Source organism: Ursus americanus, chromosome 3, assembly GCF_024610735.1.
Source record: "Ursus americanus isolate L20-20 chromosome 3, mUrsAme1.1.p, whole genome shotgun sequence".
Taxonomy (NCBI): domain Eukaryota; kingdom Metazoa; phylum Chordata; class Mammalia; order Carnivora; family Ursidae; genus Ursus; species Ursus americanus.
In genome coordinates, this window is record NC_142129.1 from 14,868,520 (window position 1) to 14,889,174 (window position 20,655).

Below are 20,655 nucleotides of genomic sequence, written 5' to 3' on the forward strand. Positions count from 1 at the left end.
TGTGGGGCTCGATCCCAGGACTCTGGGATCATGCCGTGAGCCGAGGCAGATGCTTAACGACTGAGCTACCCAGGAGCTCCGGGGAGTCTGCTTCTCCCTCTCCCTCTGGTCTCCCCCACTTGTGCTCTCTCTCTCTCCAACAAATAAACAAATAAATAAAATATTTAAAAAAATTAACTTTGTTTTGATAATTCTACGTTTAATGTTTCAAGAATCTGCCGCACCATTTTCCGTGGTGGCTGCACCCTGTTTTATGTTTTCGGTAGCAGTGCACAGGGTTCAAGTTTCTCCGTCTCCTTGCCAACACTTGCTTTTGTTTTGTGTTGGTTTGGTTTTAGAGCAGCTATTCTAATGGGCGTGAGATACGGACTATCGTAGATGGTTATATAATTTTCAGTCCACTAGACCATGGGCAATGTGGCTCTGTGATTTTCCCTGGGATGTCTGAACCTGTCTCTTCTGGTTTTATTTTATTTTTAAAGCTTTATTTATTTATTTGAGAGAGAGAGAGAGCAAGAGTGAGAGGGGCAGAGGGAGAGGGAGAAAGAATCTCAAGCAGACTCTGCACCAAGCACAGAGCCCAACATGGGGTTCGATCTCACGGCCCTGAGATCAGGACCTGAGGTGAAACCAAGTGTCAGAGGCTTAACTGACTGCGCCCCCCAGGCACACCCCCCCCCCCCCCGCCGCCTCTTTTGGTTTTAAGTTAATCACACACCGGGGCACCTGGCTGGCTCAGTCAGTGGAGCATGCGACTCAATCTCTGGTTGTAAGTTCGAGCCCCACATTGAATGTAGAGATTACTTAAAAATAAAATTAAAAAAAAAAGGAATCACACATCTTTTGAGCATCTGGAAATGATTTAAACATAACAATGCAAATTTTCAAAGACAGAACTATTTTCTGCATTCCTGTATTAATGGGCTTGTGACGTTAATTCGCTGTCCAGCAAGCACTCATGTAATAGCCATTCAGAGCCCCATACCCGTCACGCAAAGGGGGTGTAAGCCACAGAGTGATGCAGGCTTTTCTTCAGTGAGTTTGTGATGGAGGCGGGCATCGAAACATCCCCTAATGAGAAGCCTGCATAAAATAAGTAAATGCATAAGTAACATAAGTACCAGCTGGGGACTGAGTGCTGGCTAAGGGAATACAAAATACAAGTCAGATCAGAACAGAGTGAGGTGAGTGAGGGAATCTTTCTGGAAGAGCCGAATCTTAGGCCATGGCTTCAAGGAAATGCATACAGTTGTGGACACTAGAGAGCATCTCCAAGTACCCCTTGGGGGTGCAGAGGGGGTAATAGTACATTTACAATGATGTCAGATTTCCATGTGGATAAAGTGACTCTTTGGGGAGTGGGGAATTTTTATTTTCTGAGGTGTCTCTGTTGGTGACAAGGGAAGCTGACGGTATGGATGTGGGGCAGCGTGGGCAGGAACCAGCATGGGCAAAGGCGTAGACTGGAAATGTGCTTGCATGCAGGTCCTGCATGGCGGGAAAGGCAGCCTTTCCTGGGGAAGGTCAGCAGTGAACTTAGTTGAATTGGTAAGAACCCCCACTTAACAGACCCTCAGACCTCCTCTCTGTCTTTGCAGAAAGTTGCAACAAAGTTCACTTCCACCTGCCCTACCGGTGGCAGATGTGGCTTGCAAACACCTGGATGGACCTCCAGCCCATGGAGAGTATTGAGAAGGCCTATTGTGACCCCCAAATCCGCATGTAAGTTGGTGGCCGGACTCTGGCTTGTGAGGTCCACAACATCATCAAAAGAAAGCACAGTGCTAGGCTTATGGCAAGAAGAAGAAACCATTTTCCTTCAGAATCCCATTCAAGTCTCATGTACCTCTTGAGATAAAAATGGCGGTTGCCTGCTGAGTTCATGAAGAAAAACATGAGCTAGATTTGAAGTCACAAAGAGCCTGGCAAATACTAGACGTTCTGGGGCTGTTAGCCAACTCGTGTGATATAAACAGTGACACAGGTTTCATCACTGTGTCCTGCAGAAAAACACATTGCAGAGGTCAGTTTGGATTACTGCGAACTCACAATAGGACTATCGCAAGTACAGTGATTACAGCTCGGAAGAGCCTCTGGCTTAATTTTATGGCTGTAGAGCTCGAGTTGAGTAATTTCATATAGTTCTAGTGCAGAATTTTATTGTCTGCTTGAGCATTTTGTATCTTCCTTTATGTTTGCTCTTTTCTCTATCCTGGAGGTTTCTAAGAGGATACCTTACATTTCTGTTTCTGCCCGGGGTCAACTGGGTGATACCACTCATGACCGTATTTATATGGTGCATCCTCGTTTTATAAAGGAAATTCTTTTTTTCTTATTCCCTATGCTGTACTTTTCATCCCTGTGACTTATTTATTTTATAACTGGAAGTTTGTACCTCTTACTCCCCTTCACCTATTTTGCTTCCCCCAACCCCCTCCCCTCTGGCAACACCAATTTGTTTTCTGTATTTATGATTCTGTTTCCTCCTCCTCCTCTTCCTTCCTGTTACAAGGAAATTCTTTGCCCGGGTGGGGATGGGGCAGTCACATACATTCCAACGTTTCATAGTGAATTTTTGGTGAAGAGTCTGTGTTACTGCATTTTGCCACTAGAGGGTAGCATCAGCTGCTTTCTTGTTTGGAGGTGTGTTTCTCCCCCCTAGGTAAATCTGAAGCTGCTTTTCTCAACCTTAGCACTATTGACTTTGGGGGCTAGATAATTATTTGTTTTGGGGGGGCTGTTTGGCGGCATTCTTGGCCTTTATCCACTAGGTTCCTGTTGTGATAACCAAAAATGTCTTTCAACATTGCTGAATGTTCCCTGGGGGACGAAACTATTCCTCATTGAGAATCACTGATTTAGGAGATGTTTCTTAGAGCAATAATTTTCAAACTTGTTGGCCTCAGGACCCCTCTACAGTCTTCAAATATATTGAGGGTCCCAAAGAACTTCTGTTTATGTGAATTATAGCTGTCCGTATTTACCATATTAAAAATCAAAACAGAAAAATTCAATATTTATGGAGTCATTGAAAAAAACAATAACAAACTCATTTATGGTAACATAAATACCATATTTTTATATCTTATGTAATTAGAGTTATATGTAATAACTATATAGTACAACTAAATAATAACCTGTTTTCCAAAACAAAACAAAACAGAATTCATTCAGAAGAATGACATGGTTTTATATTTTGGCACAGCGAATCTGTTGGAGAATCACACATCATGTAGCCCCTGGAAGACTCCACTGTGCACCTGTGAGAGTATGAAAGTGAAAAAGGCAAATAATGTCTTACTATTATTATGAAAATAAGTTGACCTTCCCGGCTTCCTGCGAAGGTCTCAGACCACATTGTGTAGCTAATTAAATAATAATACTTGAAAAAACCTGACCTACTGTGAGTTTCTAACGTTGAGCCAATCATTTGTTTTGTGGGCCCACTTTATTCCGGCATATTGGCTGAGGAGAGAATATATGTTGTGAAATCATTAACTGTATGAGGTAGGTAACTTATCTACCCTCTCTGCATGTCAGTTTTTTCTTCTTTTGTATGTAAGACCTGGGGCCTTATAGAGAAAATCTGAAGATCCCTGTCAGCTCTAAGATCTTCAGTCTGTGCTTTCGTTAGGGAAGGCCAGTTTGTAGAAGATCAAGGTCACTGAAGTGTTCCGTTAACTTTAAACTTTTCCCTCTCAGCTTTTCTACTGGAAATGAAGATATCGATTTCCAGAAAATGACTTGTAATTTTAATCCTATCCGACGCCTCTCCACACCCTCGTCTGTCACAGCACTGACCAATTTTGTCTTTGCCACGAAATGGATTTGGTACTGGAAGAGTGAATCGGACAAATGGGTTGAATATGGAGAGGAGGTGAGTACCCCTCCTCCAGGAGGCTCTTGTTTAAACATGACACCTTCAGAAAAAACCACTAGTAAAATGTTTGATGTCGACATGGTTACCCATGGGGAGCAGACGGGGTAGTAGAAATAGTGCTTTCTCACGTTATGCACAGCTGTGTTTGCCTTTTTCTTGGTAAGCATACACTCTACTGTCATAAGCAGCAGCATCTATCAATTATTTACAAGGAAACCCTGGAGACCCGAGTTAGCCACACACCCTTCTTTCCGCACGATCAGGCACCAAGGTGGAACCTTGAGCTAGTGTGAGTTCGTAAATGTGCAGAGATGACTGCTTCCAGCCAGCGGAGAAGGCGGGGTGAGAAATCAACAGACTGATAGACGGTCACCAGGATTCGGCCAGGATCTGGATTCAGATGGATTCGAAAGACCGGGACTGGACGATGGCAGGCTTACCCACACAGGGACATGGAAACAGATGATAGAAGTTCAGATAAGCGGGGCTTGTGCCTAGGATTAAATTGAGAGACAGAGAGAGAGAAAGCGATGAAATCAGAGTGATAAGAAAGAAAAAAGGAAAGCAAGATGAGAGATTAAAATGAAGCCAAAGCCGGGGTGCCTGAGTGGCCCCGTTGGTGAAATGTCCAGTTCTTGATCTCAACTCAGTTCTCTATCTCATGGTCATGAGTTCAAGCCCCGTGTCGGGGTCTCTGGGTGTGGTACCTACTTAAAAATAAATAAATAGGGGTGCCCGGGTGGCTCCGTCGGTTAAGCATCTGCCTTCAGCTCACGTCATGATCCCGGCAGGTCCTGGGATTGAGCCCCACGTCGGGCTCTCTGCTCAGTGGGGAGCCTCCTTCTCCCTCTCCCCCTGCCGCCCCCCCGGCTTGTGCTCTCTCTCTTTCTCTGTCAAATGAATAAATAAAATCTTTAAAAACAAACAAACACAAATTTTAAAAAAATGAAGCCAGAGCCAGAGTAGGGACAATGAAATGCCAGCAAGAGGTTTTATTCCGCATAGAAGTCGATGGGTCATGAGTTTGGCTGTGAGCTGCCCCGCATCCAAAGCACAGGGAGACACACCCTCTGTCACGGGGTCCCCCGTGCCTCTACGGGGAGAACACGCCAGCTGCTCAGGAGGAGCACTGCTCTTTTCTGTCAGTGGAGCCTGAGGGAAGCTCTCCTTTGGGGCCACCAAGAGGGGGGCATGTATGCTGCAGCCAGTGAGGTCCTCCCCGGGAGCCCTTCTGACTCGACCTAGTCCAGTGGTTTCCCCGCTGTCGTAGCAGCAGATCCGTGTCCGCACCATCGCTCACAGAACCCGAATGAACACACGGGAGTAGAGCAGAGCTGCCCTGTGGAAGTAGGAGAGGGGCGCAGAGCCTGGTCTCTTGCTCTCCGTCCCCCTTGCTCTTCTCCCTCCTCTGATGGCTTGCGGGACAGTATGGTGTGAAAACCCCCGTCCTGTCGCGCTCTGTCCAGGTTCTTCCTACGGTCGAGCCGAGGATGATATCCAAGTGCAGTTCTGCCTAAGTGATTCTGGGAGTTGACTGTGGAAATAGATATTACAAACTCAAGTTAATTAGCCTTGGTTAAAATAAAAACAAACTATAGGCCTCAGTGATTCTTACATCAAATGCTTGCAGTTTTTGGTAAGACGGGGAAGAGGGTTGGAAAAGATTTGCATTCTAGTGACATCAGGGGTCCCAGAGACCAAGGAGAACCATCAGTGGGGAATAGATGATATTTAAATGTACATAAGTCCCATTGTTCATGTTCCCTAGTAAAACATCAAGAAATCAAGGAACTTCTGAGAAAACTTTTTAAAAAAAATGATTTTATTATTTGTTACAGAGTGAGTGGGGGAGAGCACACGCAGAGGGAGCGGCAGGCAGAGGGAGAGCATGAGCGGGGGGAGGGGCAGAGGGAGAGGGAGCAGCAGACTCCCTGCTAAGCCGGGAGCCCGATGTGGGGCTCGATCCTGGGACCCCTCCTGGGGTCATGACCTGAGCCGAAGGCAGACGCTTAACCGACTCAGCTACCCAGGTGTCCCGTCTGATAAAACTTCTTGATATAAAGTTCTCCCTGGGACATTTGGTCTGTGTTAAATGCAAAGTTCTAGAATGTCTCCTGGAACTTCATGCAGACATGTAGAATGTTGTTGGATTCCTTTAAACTGTGGCACATGTTATTGGTGATGTGAATAAATTCTTACCCTCTCATATTAATTAGACCCATCATTATATAAATTGAGTTGGTTCTTTTGTTACTAAAAAAAAAAAGGAGGAAAACAGACCCTAGGTTTGATGTTCTCCTTGCTGTCTGTCCAAGTGAAATAAAAATTGGTGGTTCCAGAAGATTTGAACCACAATATCACGAGCAGCCTGGTTTCTTCCAGAGTTCAGTGTGTGTGGGTCAAGTCTGCAGCTCTTCGATGGCCTGGTTTGATCCAATATAGAGGTTAGAATATTTGGAGAAAAGAGTGGACCATATAGCCTTCAGATAGGGAGAGTCCTGCCGGTTTTATTTCTTGGAATTGAATTTTTAACAAGAGTTGGGGCAACTGAAATTTCTGGGTTAGGAGCCTCCCTAGTAGAAACTGGGAGAACAGCTTTTGCCAACCAGGGGTCGGTGCATATGCTTTGACTGTGAGCTCTTTGGAATATAGACTTGATATTCTTTTATGGAAGTTCAGGTGCTTAGCCAGGACTTGTCCATACATAGGTGGCAGACAGGGAGACGATGTGGCATTGGGAGGAGGGATGGTTGAACAGCCGGACAGGTGGGCAGTAATGGTGCAGGGCGGAGTGACAGCAGGAGTGACAGCACGGGGACAGCACGAGTGACCGGAGGGCGCCTGGTGGCCGTGGGGTTTGCATCTGGCAGCACCTGCAGATCCAGCCCCTCAGAGACGCTGACTAGCTGGGAGCTGAGCTCCGTAGCTGTGACAGCTGGTGTTGAGGGGCTGGAGTCCATGGCCTGAGAGAACCGCCCAAGGCAAAGGCACCCTAGCGCTAGAAACCAAGATCAAGGCAGTCATGTGGGCAAGGGACAAAAGCCAAGGCCTGGACACTGAAATGGAGATACGCATTCAAGTCTTTTGGGAGAATAAATCACTGAAGGCCCCATCACTCATTCACTCCTTTGCTCCCGCAGAACTGGAGTATACAGTGTGAGGGAAGGGCCCGAGGAGGGACCAAGTGTGAGGCACGCTGGGCTGTCCAAACGCTCAGACACTGGAATTGCCTCGCTCTGCCCAGTAGGACAAGCACCAGCCACTTGTAGTGGCTGTTTCGTTTTAATTCAATTCATTACATTTGAATAAAATGAACGCTTCGGTTCCATGGTCACACTAGTCACATTTAAGTGCTCTGCAGCTACGTGTGGCATGTGGCTCTCAAACAGGAGAACAGAATATTTCCAGTGAAATGTTCCGGAAAGTTCCAGCGGACAACACTGATCTAGACCCAAAAGTCTGGTCGGGCAGCATTGGCACCGTGGGGGCTCTTTGACATGCAGAATTAAAAACCCTGTCCCTGAATCTCAGTCTGCATTTTAACATGATTCCCTATGATTCACACACACAGTGTGAACGGCCCTGGCCTAGAGCTCGGTAGGTTCTGTGCAGCCGGGAACAGGGTCCTGTAGAGCTGAGCTGGCAGTTGAAGGATATGGGACTTTGGCTGCCAGAATGGGAGGTTAGGATAGAGATTCAAGTTGGCAGATGAGGGTTCCCAGAGGTGACAGGTCTGCCTTGCCACCCCCTGTGTTCGTAGGCATTTGCCCACGTCAGCTGTTCTTTGGGGTCGGGGAAGGGCGTGTGACTCAGCCCCGCATCATCTAATCATGGCAGTCTCCTTTCCTGCTGCCCGATGAGTATGGCAGCCTTGTTTACAATCATCCTGGTAGATGATGTCCCAGCAGCTGTTGCAGCAAACCTCTTCGAGGTGTAACTGAAGTGTTGGATGCTGTTGTTCAGAAAGTTCCGCTAAAGGTAGCCTCCTTATCACTTCCAGCCGTTTGTCCTGGTTCTTCCTTCTGAACCCCATTCTCGTTTATTCCTGCTTTGCACTGTCTGCAGATATCTGAACCCAGCTTCCCAACCCTCACTGTAGTCCTCCCCAGGCTAGAGAGACCTGGTTCAGGCCCTTCTCCATCCAGGACATTCTCCTTGGAGGCTTTCATTGCGGCCCCCTCCCCTTACATCCAGCAGGCTCGTTCACTGGGGAAGAGGGAGGGGGTGGGTATAGCTGAAAGCTGCAGAGCCCACAGTGTCATTAAAGGGACAGAGAACCCCCTCCCTGCCACCAGCTGGGAATTTGCTGTCATTAGCTTCTACATTCTAGATCATAAGGAACAAGTCTCTCTTCACCATTAAATATTGGGAACCCCTGCTATTAGGGCTTACATCCAGTCTGCCCTGGTCTGCCACCCCTGCATAGGGTGTGGACAGTGGAATGGTGGCCTAGCTTGTCTCCTTGCTAGAATCAACACGCTAGTGTTTACCCACCCAATTCTGAGGGTCAGACCCTTCGTACAGGCCTTGAGACCAGAGATTCTATATTTACATTTTTGGGGCGGTGTTCTTTGCCTCTTTCATTACAGCCACAGTGAGTGGCAAATCCAAGGGCTCTTTCAGTGTTGTTGACCAACTGGTGGGGGCAGTCCATTTTATTTGCTTAGCGTGGTTCAGGGCAGAGGAGAAGGGGGAGGTCATTTCCATTTGGACTGCGGTATGCTCATTGGAGCTTCCCTGCTTTTTACGACAGCTCGAAACTGCTTGCTCACACGTGATGGTGTAAAAACAGCTAGGAACGATGTTCTACGATGTTCTACTTCATGCCCGAGTGTTGGATTCTGTTAGGCAGCGAGGGCAGACGTGATTTCTGTACCATGGGTATAAGTGGCTCTGTACGCTTTGGGTCTTATTTTACAGAAGGTGTAAAAAGGACATTACAAAGAGCTTCATTTTTCAGGCATCCACCAAGCATGGTCCATTCCTGCAAGGTAGACTGTTCTCTTCTAGCGCCGTGATGGGGACGCCACAAGACAGTGTGACCTGGCCCCAGCCCGGCAGCCTTTACAGTCTGGTTTGGGAGGCAAGATGCATTCCTGTGGCAATCCCATGGCTAAAATACAATTGTATAGGATATAATGGTAGAGATTTCTTAAAAGCTTACCCGGAAGTGTCTTTACCTTTTGTTTTTGTTTTTTGTTTTTTTAATTAGGCTGACAGTCAGCAAGCTTCAAGCGTCGACTCCTCCTACCTGGAGTCCTTCTTCCTGTGCCATCCAAGGGGGATTGTGCCGTTTCAGGCGGGTTCGCGGAACTACGAGCTGAGTTTTGTGGGTAAGACTCTGCGCTTGGCAGCGGTGCCCGTCGTTCGGATCTGGCCTGCGGTGTCCACGTGGGGGTGGGAGCAAAGGGAGGTCATGCCGTACCGAGGATCAGGGATCTTTTCAGCAAGGCATGCGGTACGGTGGGGCGGGAGCCAGTGGCTGTCAAGAGGCCTGTGCTCGAACCTCGGCTCTGACAGCAGTAGAGACTTTGGGCCCATCGGTGTCTTCAGAATTGTAGAACCTTGCTGTTCCGTCGGGGCTTCATCATCTAGGCGATTGGTTTTATCCATTAGCTTTTCTGAAGACTTTGCCTTCCAGCATGTTCATTTGAGCCCCCCTGGAAAGGCCTTCAGCTTAGCTTCTAGCAGTCTGTGTTAGTAAGAAACCAGGGCAGGAACCGCCCTCCCTCTGAATGTGCTGTCCCATTAGCTGCACCCCTGGGACACTTCCCTGCATACGGTCAGATGGTTGCCCTTTCTCCATCAGCCCTGCAGGAGCTTTGAAAGAGATAAAGACTTTCTCGGGTCCTTGACATTCCAGGTGGTGCCTGAGGTTTGGGCCCTGTACCAATTACTGTGTCTTAAGTAATGTAGCTTTGAAAGACCTTTATACCAACTACTGTATTTTGGAAAGAAATCTGGTTCTGCATATCAAGAGATATTAAAATATGCTTGCTTTGGGGTGCCTGGCTGGCTTAGTCAGTAGAGCATGCGACCCTTCATCTCAGGGTCGTGAGTTCAAGCCCCATGTTGGACATGAAGCCTACTTAAAATTAAAAAAAAAAAAAAAAAAGCTTGCTTTTTCATTCTCTTAAGAATCTTTCTAAGGAAATAATTCACCAGAAGGAAAAAAAAGCGATGAGCATGAAGATCTTTAGTAAAGCCTATTTGACATGCTACAGCAGAGGAACAGCCTGTGGGGGTAGTAGCATAGTGACCAAAGCAATTGGGGTATTAAATTTCGGTGGAGAACTGCTTAAAAATTATGATTATGAAAACTGCACAGTAAAAGCAAAATTTATGTTGTTAAACGAAAAAGGCAAAACTCCAATTTATGCTTTTGTGCCTTTCTCTTTAGCTGTTGTATTTCAAATGAAGAGTTGTTTTTTTAAAGAGAAGTTTTTTTTTAAAAAAATTTAATATGCATGGTAAATGCAACAATGTATGAATGTAGACCAAGACCAGAAGAGAATAGGAAGAAATGGACATCTCTTCTGTTGGGTGGTGAAATTAAGAATGGCTTAAATCAAAATTTTTTTCTTTGGTTTTTATTCTATTGTTTTGGCAATTTGAAAAGGTGGGGGAGAGTGGAGAATCAATAATGTACCTTGTTTCCGAATCTGGAGAAATTTGACCAGCAATTTTGTTCACTTGGTTCATAGAAACTAGTTCAGAGGAGTTTGTGGTATTCTAGGTGATTTTTTCCTATTTCTTATATTCTGACATTCATTAAACTAGTATTGGAGTGCCGGCTCTGTTGCTAGGCACTGTTCTAGGTGTGGGCATTAGGCAATTTCTGAAAGTGGTAACAGCTCTGGGGAAAATGAAGCAGTGTGATGAAGAAGCCAGAGAATTGGAGGAGTCCCTAGGAGAGCATCTAGTTTTGTCCCGGGAGGAACCTTTGGAAGGAAGGGAGCAGCCCGTGCACATGGGAAGGAGGGCCCCCAAGAGAGGGAGGGGCTCGCCCTAAGACTGTGAACTGTAGACAAGCTGGAGGTTTCAAAGAACAGTGAGAAGGTCTAAGAGATGAGAGCTGCAAGAAGGTTTGGAGCAGAGTTGTGGCACCACCTCATTTTTTAAAAAAGATATATTTAATTATTTTGGGGGGGTGTGCACGCGCACGAGTGGGGAAAGGGCAGAGAGGGTCAGGCAGAAGGAGAGGGAGTAGAGCAGACTCCCTGCTGAGCTTGGAGCCAGACTGGGGCTTGATCTCTTGACCCTGAGATCATGACCTGAGCCAAAATCAAGAGTCCAGCGCCTAACCAGCTGAGCCACCCAGGCTCCCTGCACCATCTCATTTTATCTTTTGTTTATTTTTGTTCACTTTGCATCAACTATACTGAAGCATGATTGCTTCAATAAAATGCATGCATTTTTTTAAAGATTTTATTTATTTGAGAGAGAGAGAGCACAACCAGGGGGAGCAGCAGAAGGAGAGAAAGAGGCAGGCTCCCCGCTGAGCAGGGAGCCAGACGTGGGGCTTGATCCCGGGACCCTGGGATCATGACCTGAGCCGAAGGCAGATGCTTAACTAACTGAGCCACCCAGGCGCCCCAAAATGCATCCATTTTAAGTGTGCAGTTGGATGAGCGCTGACTTTTGCATGCAACTGCTATCCTGAAAAGATCTAGAACATTCCCATCAATCCAAAAAGTTTCCTCATGCCCCTTTGCAATCGGTCTCTCCCCACCCCCGTTTCCTCTCTGTCACTAGATTAGTTTTATCTATTCTAGAACATCATATAAATAGCATCTTGTGGTATATACTCCGCATGTGGGTGGCTTCTTTCACTCAGAATGTTTTTTAGACCCATCTATGCTGTTGCACGTACAATAGCTCTTCCCTTTCCAGTGCTGAGTAATACTTCATTGTAAGGCTATACCGTGGTTTGTTTTTATGCATTCACACTTAGTATTTTGGTTGTTTTCACTTTTTGGTTATTAGAATAATGCTAGTAGGATCATTTAAATGCAAGTGTTTGTGTGGGTGTAAGTTTTCATTTCTCTTGGGTGAGTACAAAGGAGTGAGATTGCTAGATCACGTAGGTGCTACATGTTTAACTTTATAAGGAACTGCCTAATGGTTTTGTAAAGTGGCTGTGCCATTTTATACTTTCACTAGCAATGTAAGAGGATTTACTTTTTTTAAAAAAGATTTTATTTATTTATTTGAGAGACCAAGAAAGAGCACCAGTGCGTGTGTGAGGGGAGAGGCAGAGGAGGAGGGGGAGAGAATCCCAAGCCGACTCCCCACTGAGCACAGAGCCCGATGCAGTGCCTGATCCCACCACACTGAGATCACAGCCTGAGCCAAAACCAAGAGTTGGTGCTCAACTGGCTGAGCCACCCAGGCGCCCCAGATGGTTTACTTTTTCAAGAGCTCCCTCTGACTGCAGCTTGGACCCGGGTCTGTAAGATGCATGAATGGAAAATGACATTTCACACTTTATAGACAAAAATCCTTCAAGATCTAGCTACCACATTCCAAACCCTAACCATTGATGACTGGTTTAGGGCAGCTGACCTGGATGATGTCTTGTTATCTGGCTGCCCTAGTCCTTCCCTTTACGATCGGACTTTGATTTACAGATTAGATTAATTGCGGACTGCTCGTCTCATTACATCTTTATTTTCTGGGTCTTAGCATCAGGGCAGTGAAGGATACAAGTGTTTAATCATGGCCAATTCCCATCCGAAAGGATTTTCTCTATTCATACGTATTACAGTTCAGTCGTGAATATTTGCTGTGTGACTAGCCTACAAAAAGTAACAGGACATCATTTTCTAGGACTAATCCTTGGTTCTTGTTTGTTTTCCTTTTTCTCTCTAAAGGCATGATTCAAACAAACCTAGCTTCCAGGACCCAAAAAGATGTTGTCAGAAGGCCAGCATTTATGTCTTACAAGGATGTGCAGCAGATTAAAAGTGGGTTCAAGTAAGTATTGGGAAGCACTGCCTACCGGCAGATGTTTGAGATGGTCAGCCACAGGTGTCAGCAGCTTACTCCTGAATCTGTGTTCTTGAAATCTTCCTGCTTGCATTACACAGCGGCTTCCTTAGCATTGTCTGTGCTCGTGAAGCAGGGCAGTGTGCCCGAAGGGGTAGGCAAGCAGGAAGTCCACCTCTCCTCTGTCTGCTCATGAAACTCAGTAAAATCTACATCATTCATGAATGGTTTTGGAGATGGATCCCCCCCCCCCCGGGGGTGATACGTGGTTACATAAAACAGATTTCAAGGCGGGTGTAAAGTCAAGCAGGAATTTTTGTAGTTGATTTATACAAATTTTTATCCAAACAAGGTATATACATTTGCATTTGGTGGATTTGTCTTTTAAGGCTCTTAATCTATTACATTTCCCCTCATTTACTTTTTTATAAGAAACTAATAGCTGTGAATTGTCTGTAAAGAAGACTTTTTCCTCCTGGGTAACTATACCCTGAAATACAGTTTGTACAGGACAGACAGCAGGATTCTTCCCCTGGTGCCTCAGTGTACCTTCCCCCCATGCCTCGGTGTATCTTCCCCCCATACCTCGGTGTACCTTCCCCCCGTGCCTCGGTGTACCTTCCCCCCGTGCCTCGGTGTACCTTCCCCCCGTGCCTCAGTGTATTTCCCCCCCATGCCTCGGTGTACCTTCCCCCCGTGCCTCGGTGTACCTTCTCCCTCTCCCCCCCGTCTCGGTGTACCTTCCCCCCGTGCCTCGATGTACCTTCCCCCCGTGCCTCGGTGTATCTTCCCCCCCGCCTCGGTGTACCTTCCCCCGTGCCTCTGTGTACCTTCCCTCCGTGCCTCGGTGTACCTTCCCTCCCCTCCCCCCCGCCTCGGTGTACCTTCCCCCCGTGCCTCGATGTACCTTCCCCCCGTGCCTCGGTGTACCTTCCCCCTCTCCCCCCCGCCTCGGTGTACCTTCCCCCCGTGCCTCGGTGTACCTTCCCCCTCTCCCCCCCGCCTCGGTGTACCTTCCCCCCGTGCCTCGGTGTATCTTCCCCCCGTGCCTCGGTGTACCTTCCCCCCGTGCCTCGGTGTACCTTCCCCCGTGCCTCGGTGTACCTTCCCCCTCTCCCCCCCGCCTCGGTGTACCTTCCCCCCGTGCCTCGGTGTACCTTTCCCCCGTACCTCGGTGTACCTTCCCCCCCTCCCCCCCGCCTCGGTGTACCTTCCCCCCGTGCCTCGGTGTACCTTCCCCCCGTGCCTCGGTGTACCTTCCCCCGTGCCTCGGTGTACCTTCCCCCCGTGCCTCATTGTTTATTGTTTCACAAAGACGCTGTAAGATATCTTAATGCTCACATATTAGGTCCTCTGAAGGTTAAGCAGAAATCTAAAACAGAATGAATGCTTTTGCATTTTATTTATTTATTTTTTTTAAGATTTTATTTATTTATTCGACAGAGATAGAGACAGCCAGTGAGAGAGGGAACACAAGCAGGGGGAGTGGGAGAGGAAGAAGCAGGCTCATAGCAGAGGAGCTTGATGTGGGGCTCGATCCCATAACGCTGGGATCACGCCCTGAGCCGAAGGCAGACGCTTAACGACTGCGCCACCCAGGCGCCCCTGCTTTTGCATTTTAAATCAATGGGAAAATCACATTCACTTACCAAATTATGAATAATGACTGCATTTTTTAAAAAGCATGATTACTAGTACATCTGTACCAGGAATATGCAGGAATATAATCCGAAATAAAGTACAAAGAAAAAATTCTCTGGGAAACCTTGGCTTAGTGGCTGGAATTTCAGGACAGAACTTGGGCATATGGAACAGGGAACGAAGTGAGTTCTTTCTCTTCTTTGTAGCTGTCAGCCGGCGCAGACCCGGTCAGAGCCTTTAACCTCGACATTGCATTCTCAGTGGGACTTTGGCTTGAGTGGATATAAGGTACTTGGTTTTTACTTTTTAGTGTGTAAATTGTTTAAAGTGGGGGAAAAGTACTTAGCTGTAAATGTGTGTGTTTGGATGAAAGGATGAATGGTTTCTGTAAAACTCTTGGGTCAAGATTCCAAATGGTAACTGTGTTACCTTCCCAGAGAGCAGCTGCCCTCTCTGGGGCACCTCATCGTCCAGCCACACACAGTCTCTTATGGGCGCATCCTTACAACAACCCTATGAGATAGATACCATCATCTCCGCTTTATGGATGAGAAACCTGAAAGAGAGTAAAAGCACCTCGTCTCTAGTTGGAGTTAAAAAGCAGGTTTCTGTGGGAGCATACACACTGCCTCACCTCATCACCTAACTTGGATGGGGCAAGACTCCTTCTGCATCACTTAGCTTCCACATCGTGCTCCAGCTTTGGGTGTAGGCCTCTCTGCTTGGGTGCCTTGCTCTAGCTTTAGGCAAGGAACTCACCAGGTCTTAAGAGTAAATCTGACACCTCCAGGGGGCGTCCCTTTGCCTTTAAGCATAATGCTAGCCCTAAGTCAGCCTGCACAGATGGGCCCAGTGCTGATGGGCCAGTGCCAGCGAGTTCATTACTAAAATGAACCTCCAGATGTGGAAACCCTAAACCAGCTTATCCCACCTGCTACCAGAAGTCTGGCAAGGATACTCCATGGCATAGGGGCCATGCGTGTGGATATAACATGCTTTAAATGTCTCCTGTTTCACATTTTACCTATTTTTTAAAATTTTCAGTTGTTAGAGATCGATAATCGCTGTCCGGAATATTCCATGATAAGTGAGTATTTCAAAGCTTCCATGAAAAATTTCAAGATTGAAAAGATAAAGAAGATCAAGAATACAAAGCTCTTGAATACTTTTGAAAGGTTGGTGGCCATGTTATCAGGTTTTGTTTTGTTTTGTTTTAACATAAAGTTTGAAAGGATCAGTTAAGAGCTATATTTTAAAACCTGTTCATTGGTTGATTTTACAATCAAGAGTTTTTTCAGTGTCTGGATATTTTTTCATTTTGTAAACTCGAACTTCTCTCTTTCGGCTTCAGTATTACGACTCTTTGATTTAATGTATCTGTCATTTAAAAGTTCTCATAAATTTACTTTTCTGCGCCTGGTGCATTAGTGTTAGAAGCTCCATTCTGAAAGTGGGTGGAATCCAATTTTAAGATGATTAGACTTTATTGGGATTAATGTCATTAACCAGAGTGGGAGAGGAATGCTCTGGGCGTTAAGTCTCACATTTCCTGTATTAGGAAAAAAATGAAGATGAACAACAGAACGGAGAAAATCCTATTTTATGCAACAAGCCGCATGCACATGGAGTCTATCTGTGAGAATAATTTTGACTGGATCTTACATGGAACTGGTGGTGAAACCAAATATGGAAAAGGTTTGTGCTGGAATAGAGAAGCCTAACTAGTAGAGTTATAACTCAGGGTCAGTTACGTGGTGTAAGTCATGATTTTGTACTAACCAGCATGTGCGGGCTCTTGCATGCATGGAGAATTAAGCTCATGTTAACCTTAATGGCCCAAATTAGAGTAGTACATTGACTTGGGACTTGAGTGCTGTATCAGCCCTGCTCCCGTCTTGGGTTTTTTGGGAGGTGGAAGGATGGAAGAGTCTCACACATGCTTTGACCTGTTGGCTACATCGTCTGCCTTACTATTCACTTCTACCCGTGGCTCTTCCTGACTTAAGTCCAACCCTGTGAAGCCACTACAAGTAGCCTGCCGTCGCCACTGATGGGTTCTTTTTTTTTTTTTTTAAGATTTTATTCATTTGAGAGAGAGCACGAGCGGGGGGAGGGACAGAGGAAGAGGGAGAAGCAGGCTCCCCTGCTGAGCGGGAAGCCCTCCTCAGGGCTCCATCCCTGGACCCTGAGATCATGACCTGAGCCGAAGGCAGATGCCTAATAGACTAAGCCCCCAGGTGCCCCGCCCTCATTTTTTAATAAGATTATTTTTTGGTGTTGGGTTGTACCTTCCGTGTAATTCTTAAAATAAGCAAACACAACGAATCACTCATCGTAAGAGAAAAATTAAGAGTATATCAAGTTTCAAAGTGGGCTCAATTCACACAATGAAGATTAAATTCACACACACTGCGGAAAGCAAGAAACCAATCAGTCAGCCAAAAAATATTTTTGAGTGCCTTCAATACATTAGATACTGGGGGACATAGCGTGAACAAAGTGGACATGGCCCCCACCAAAATTACTTCCCATCATTAATCAAATGATGGCAAATGTGCAACTACTGCAGAGGGAGTGAACAGGTCCTATGGACCCCTAACCTGCTGGAGAGGTGTTTCCAAGGAAAGGCACAGGAGTGGTCATCTATGTTTCAGAGTCCCTGTGCAGAGTGAGCGCCAAGTGGTGTAAGATACAGTGCCACGGGAAAGAGTTGACACTTGACCCTGAGGGCATGGGAACCTAATGAAGGAGTTTAAGCAGGGGAATGACTTGATGAGAATTTCATGTGCATTAAGTTTAAACGCATCAATAAAGGGGCGCCTGGCTGGCTCAGTTGGAAGACCATGCGACTCTTGATCTTGGGGTTGTGAGTTCAAGTCCCATGTTGGGTGTAGAGATTGCTAAAATAAATAAGTAAACTTTAAAAAATGCCTCACTAAAACTGACCCAGAAATGTTTGGAGAAAGCGGGATGACCACCTTGTGTGAAGTACGTCTCTCTTATGTTAGAACTCAGAGGAATATTTATCGTAGAAAATGGGAATATGGTACATACATGTTCTTAGGTTTTGGCCCTCATTGGCTCTGATAATGACATGCATGGGTGTGTAGTCTGTTTTTCCTGTTTTGTACATGAAAGGGCTCTGAAACCCTTTGAAATGTATCTTGATAGTTTGATGGTGTTACTCACTGACTGTCACTTCTCCTTAACTTGACGAAAGAGGAGAGTTCCTGATAGCCAGGAAAAACCCCTGTGAGTGGTGTGAAACAGAGACTGAGTTGGAGTCTGCAGTTCTCACAGATGGGCAAGATGTCTGTCTGGGAACTGTGCCCCTTTTGCCCACGCCACCCTCCCTTGAGAAGGTGGTGATCCTTCTACCTGGCCTGCCTCCTGTTACCTGGAGTTAGAAGATGTTTTTGTGTTGTTCGTATTTATTTTTCATATCCATTTTCCACTTCCATCACCTGTGATGGTATTAGCCCTGGCTAGATAGATGGGTATGAACCACTGTGCCCATAATCTTAAAAAAGTTCAGGCGGTTGTTCTAATAGAGGCCAAGTGGTAGACTTCAGAGATACTGGTCCTCTCTGAGGGAAAACGAAGCCCCCCTCTTGCACATGTGAAACCTCTCCGGTTAGGCTGTTAGCTGCATGATTTTGCATATGACTGTGTTAAGGAGAGTATCAGGAGAGTGAAATGTGCCTGGGACAGTAGGAGGGCTCTGGGTTGCCTTTGATAAATTGGAGGCAGGAAGAGAGCATCCGATGGGAAATGGAGGATCAGAGAAGAAGGCAGGTTAGTCGGAGAGTTGATAAGAGTTGGGACACGGGAGCCAACCTGCTGAACAGTCCACACTGAGGATAAGAACAACATTTAGATAAAAGGCACTCAACTTCACAGTCAGAGGAGATGATGAAAACTCCGATTTGGATAAAAAGTGGAAGCAGGGTGAAATTAGAAAAAAAAAAAGCACATGTTTGGGGGCATAACTAAGCAAAGAAGGACCAGTCCTGGTTACAAACTGGGTTTAAGAGGCCGTAGGGGAGGCATATAAGGCTGGGGAACATACCTGGGATCCAGAGTGCTGCAGGCATTGACATATATAAATCTCCCAAAATCCTCAACCCAGGTACCTCCCAGTGGTTGGAAAGAAAGAAGCAAAGATGTTATTTTTGATAATATGAGTGGCTATGTAGAAAACCCAGAAGAATCCACAGAGAATTGGAATGTTGGTATTCTAGCCAGGAAGTGGGACACCTGCGTTCCTCTGCCACTGGACTCCTCTCCGTCATCCCTGACGGGCCCAGCATGCTGGAGCCCAGGATGCCTGAATAACCCAGTTAGAGCCAACTTCACACTTTGGGACTCCCAACCTAGAAGAAGGTCCCTTTCCCTGGTCTCATTCAGAGTTCTTTCTAGTTAATAAAGCCCATTTTTTGCAGTGCATGTCCAGATCCTTTGGTTATCAAAAGCTGACCATGTTTCTTTCTTTCTCCTTATAGATTCCTTCCAGTGATTTCTTATTCTCTCTGAGGCACAGAATATGTCTGGCTAAAATGAAAGATGGTTATATATAAAGAATTATAAAAAGAAAGAAAAAGCACAATATTATCCCATTATGTTAGCTATACTAAATAAATGAGAAAATGAATAAAGTAGATTACAGCATATTGTGAAGTCTAAATATGACCTCTAGGGCAAACAAAAGCTAGCTAGGTTAAAAAACAAGACAAAACAAAACAAAACAGTTGGGAGAAGAGTGTTTATGAAGAATGGAGATTGACAAAGCCCAGGGAGGCTGTGGACAGCACAGGACATTTAAGGTCTGGTGGCAATGACAAAGGATGAGGCTGGAGCTGGAGGGTAGTGTCCGATCCTGAAACACCTTGCAAGCCATGTGGAGGGGCGGGATTTTATCCAGGAGTCAATCACAAACCACCAGTGGCTTTGAGAAGGAAGTACCGATAACTCTGACTACACGTAAGAAAGGAGAGGCAGGACCAAGCCTATTGGAAGAAAGAGTAGGTAGGGAGGTCGTTTCAAGAGTCCAGGCCATGGGGTGCCTGAGTGGCTCAGTTGGTTAAGCGACTGACTCTTGGTTTCAGCTCAGGTCCTCCTGATCTCAGGGTTACGAGGTCGAGCGCCACCTCGGGCTCCGTGCCCAGTGTAGAGTCTGAATAAGACTCTCTGTCTTTGTCCCTCTGCCCATCCCCCCCCCCCAAATAAATAAAGCTTAAAAAAAAAAAAAGATTTCAGGTCAGAAATGAGGGTGGCCTAGATCCAAGTAGAAGGATGAAGGGATGAAGAGGATATTGGGGTTCAGGGAATCTATCACTCCTAAGAGGTGTTTGCAATAAGATGGAGTCCAAGTTTTAGGAGAGTGGGCTATAAGGTTGGGTCTTAGGGTCGGCTCATTTAAGCAAGTGTAGATTCTAGATTATATAAAAGTGATTTTTAAGAACAACTGATGATCCATTTTAAAAATCAGTTCTTTAGGGTAATGGTTACTCTTTTCTGAATGGTGAATGATAAAGATATCCTCCAAAGACCTAGAATAACTGTATAAAAAATCTTTTGTCATTGGCTTCACTTGCTTTCATTTGGTTACCACTGATAAGCAAAAATAGCTGAATAGGGGTGCGTGGCTGGCTCAGGCTGAATAGGGGTGCTTGGCTCGCTCAGCTCAGGTGCCTGGTTGGCCCAGAGCATGGAACTCCCAATCTCTGGGGGTTGTGAGTTCAAGCCTCGCATTAGGCATGGAGCTTACTTAAAAAAAATAGTTTGGGGCACCTGGGTGGCTCAGTCGGTTAAGTGTCCGACTCTTGATTTCAGCTCAGGTCATGATCTTGGGGTCGTGAGATCAAGCCCCGGGTCGAGCTCTGCTCTGGGTGTGGAGCCTGCTTGAGATTCTCTCTCTCTCCTTCTCCCCCTCCCACCCCCCACTTGGTGCGTGCTCTCTCTCCTCTCTCTCTAAAATAAATAAATACATCTTTTAAAAAATAGCTGAATAATCAAATCAGTGCTGAGACTTATAAAGCCATATATTACAAAATAGGAAAAAATAATTTAACAAATATAAAAGTAACTCAGTGCTATTAAAATATGCACAACTATCTCTGAATGTTGCAAATAGGTTTTATGGCTTT

General features: G+C 46.0%; 1 protein-coding gene across 1 annotated transcript in view; it reads left to right on the forward strand.

Annotated features, from left to right (window-relative positions):
- ZC3HAV1 (zinc finger CCCH-type containing, antiviral 1) overlaps positions 1 to 20,655 on the forward strand; it is a 59,573-nt gene that overhangs the window by 31,232 nt on the left and 7,686 nt on the right. Inside the window, exons 6-12 of the mRNA XM_045792549.2 lie at positions 1,599 to 1,722; positions 3,703 to 3,877; positions 9,093 to 9,213; positions 12,754 to 12,856; positions 14,716 to 14,797; positions 15,554 to 15,684; positions 16,068 to 16,204. Coding sequence (XP_045648505.1) covers positions 1,599 to 1,722; positions 3,703 to 3,877; positions 9,093 to 9,213; positions 12,754 to 12,856; positions 14,716 to 14,797; positions 15,554 to 15,684; positions 16,068 to 16,204 — 873 coding nt within the window. The remainder of the gene's footprint in view (positions 1 to 1,598; positions 1,723 to 3,702; positions 3,878 to 9,092; positions 9,214 to 12,753; positions 12,857 to 14,715; positions 14,798 to 15,553; positions 15,685 to 16,067; positions 16,205 to 20,655) is intronic.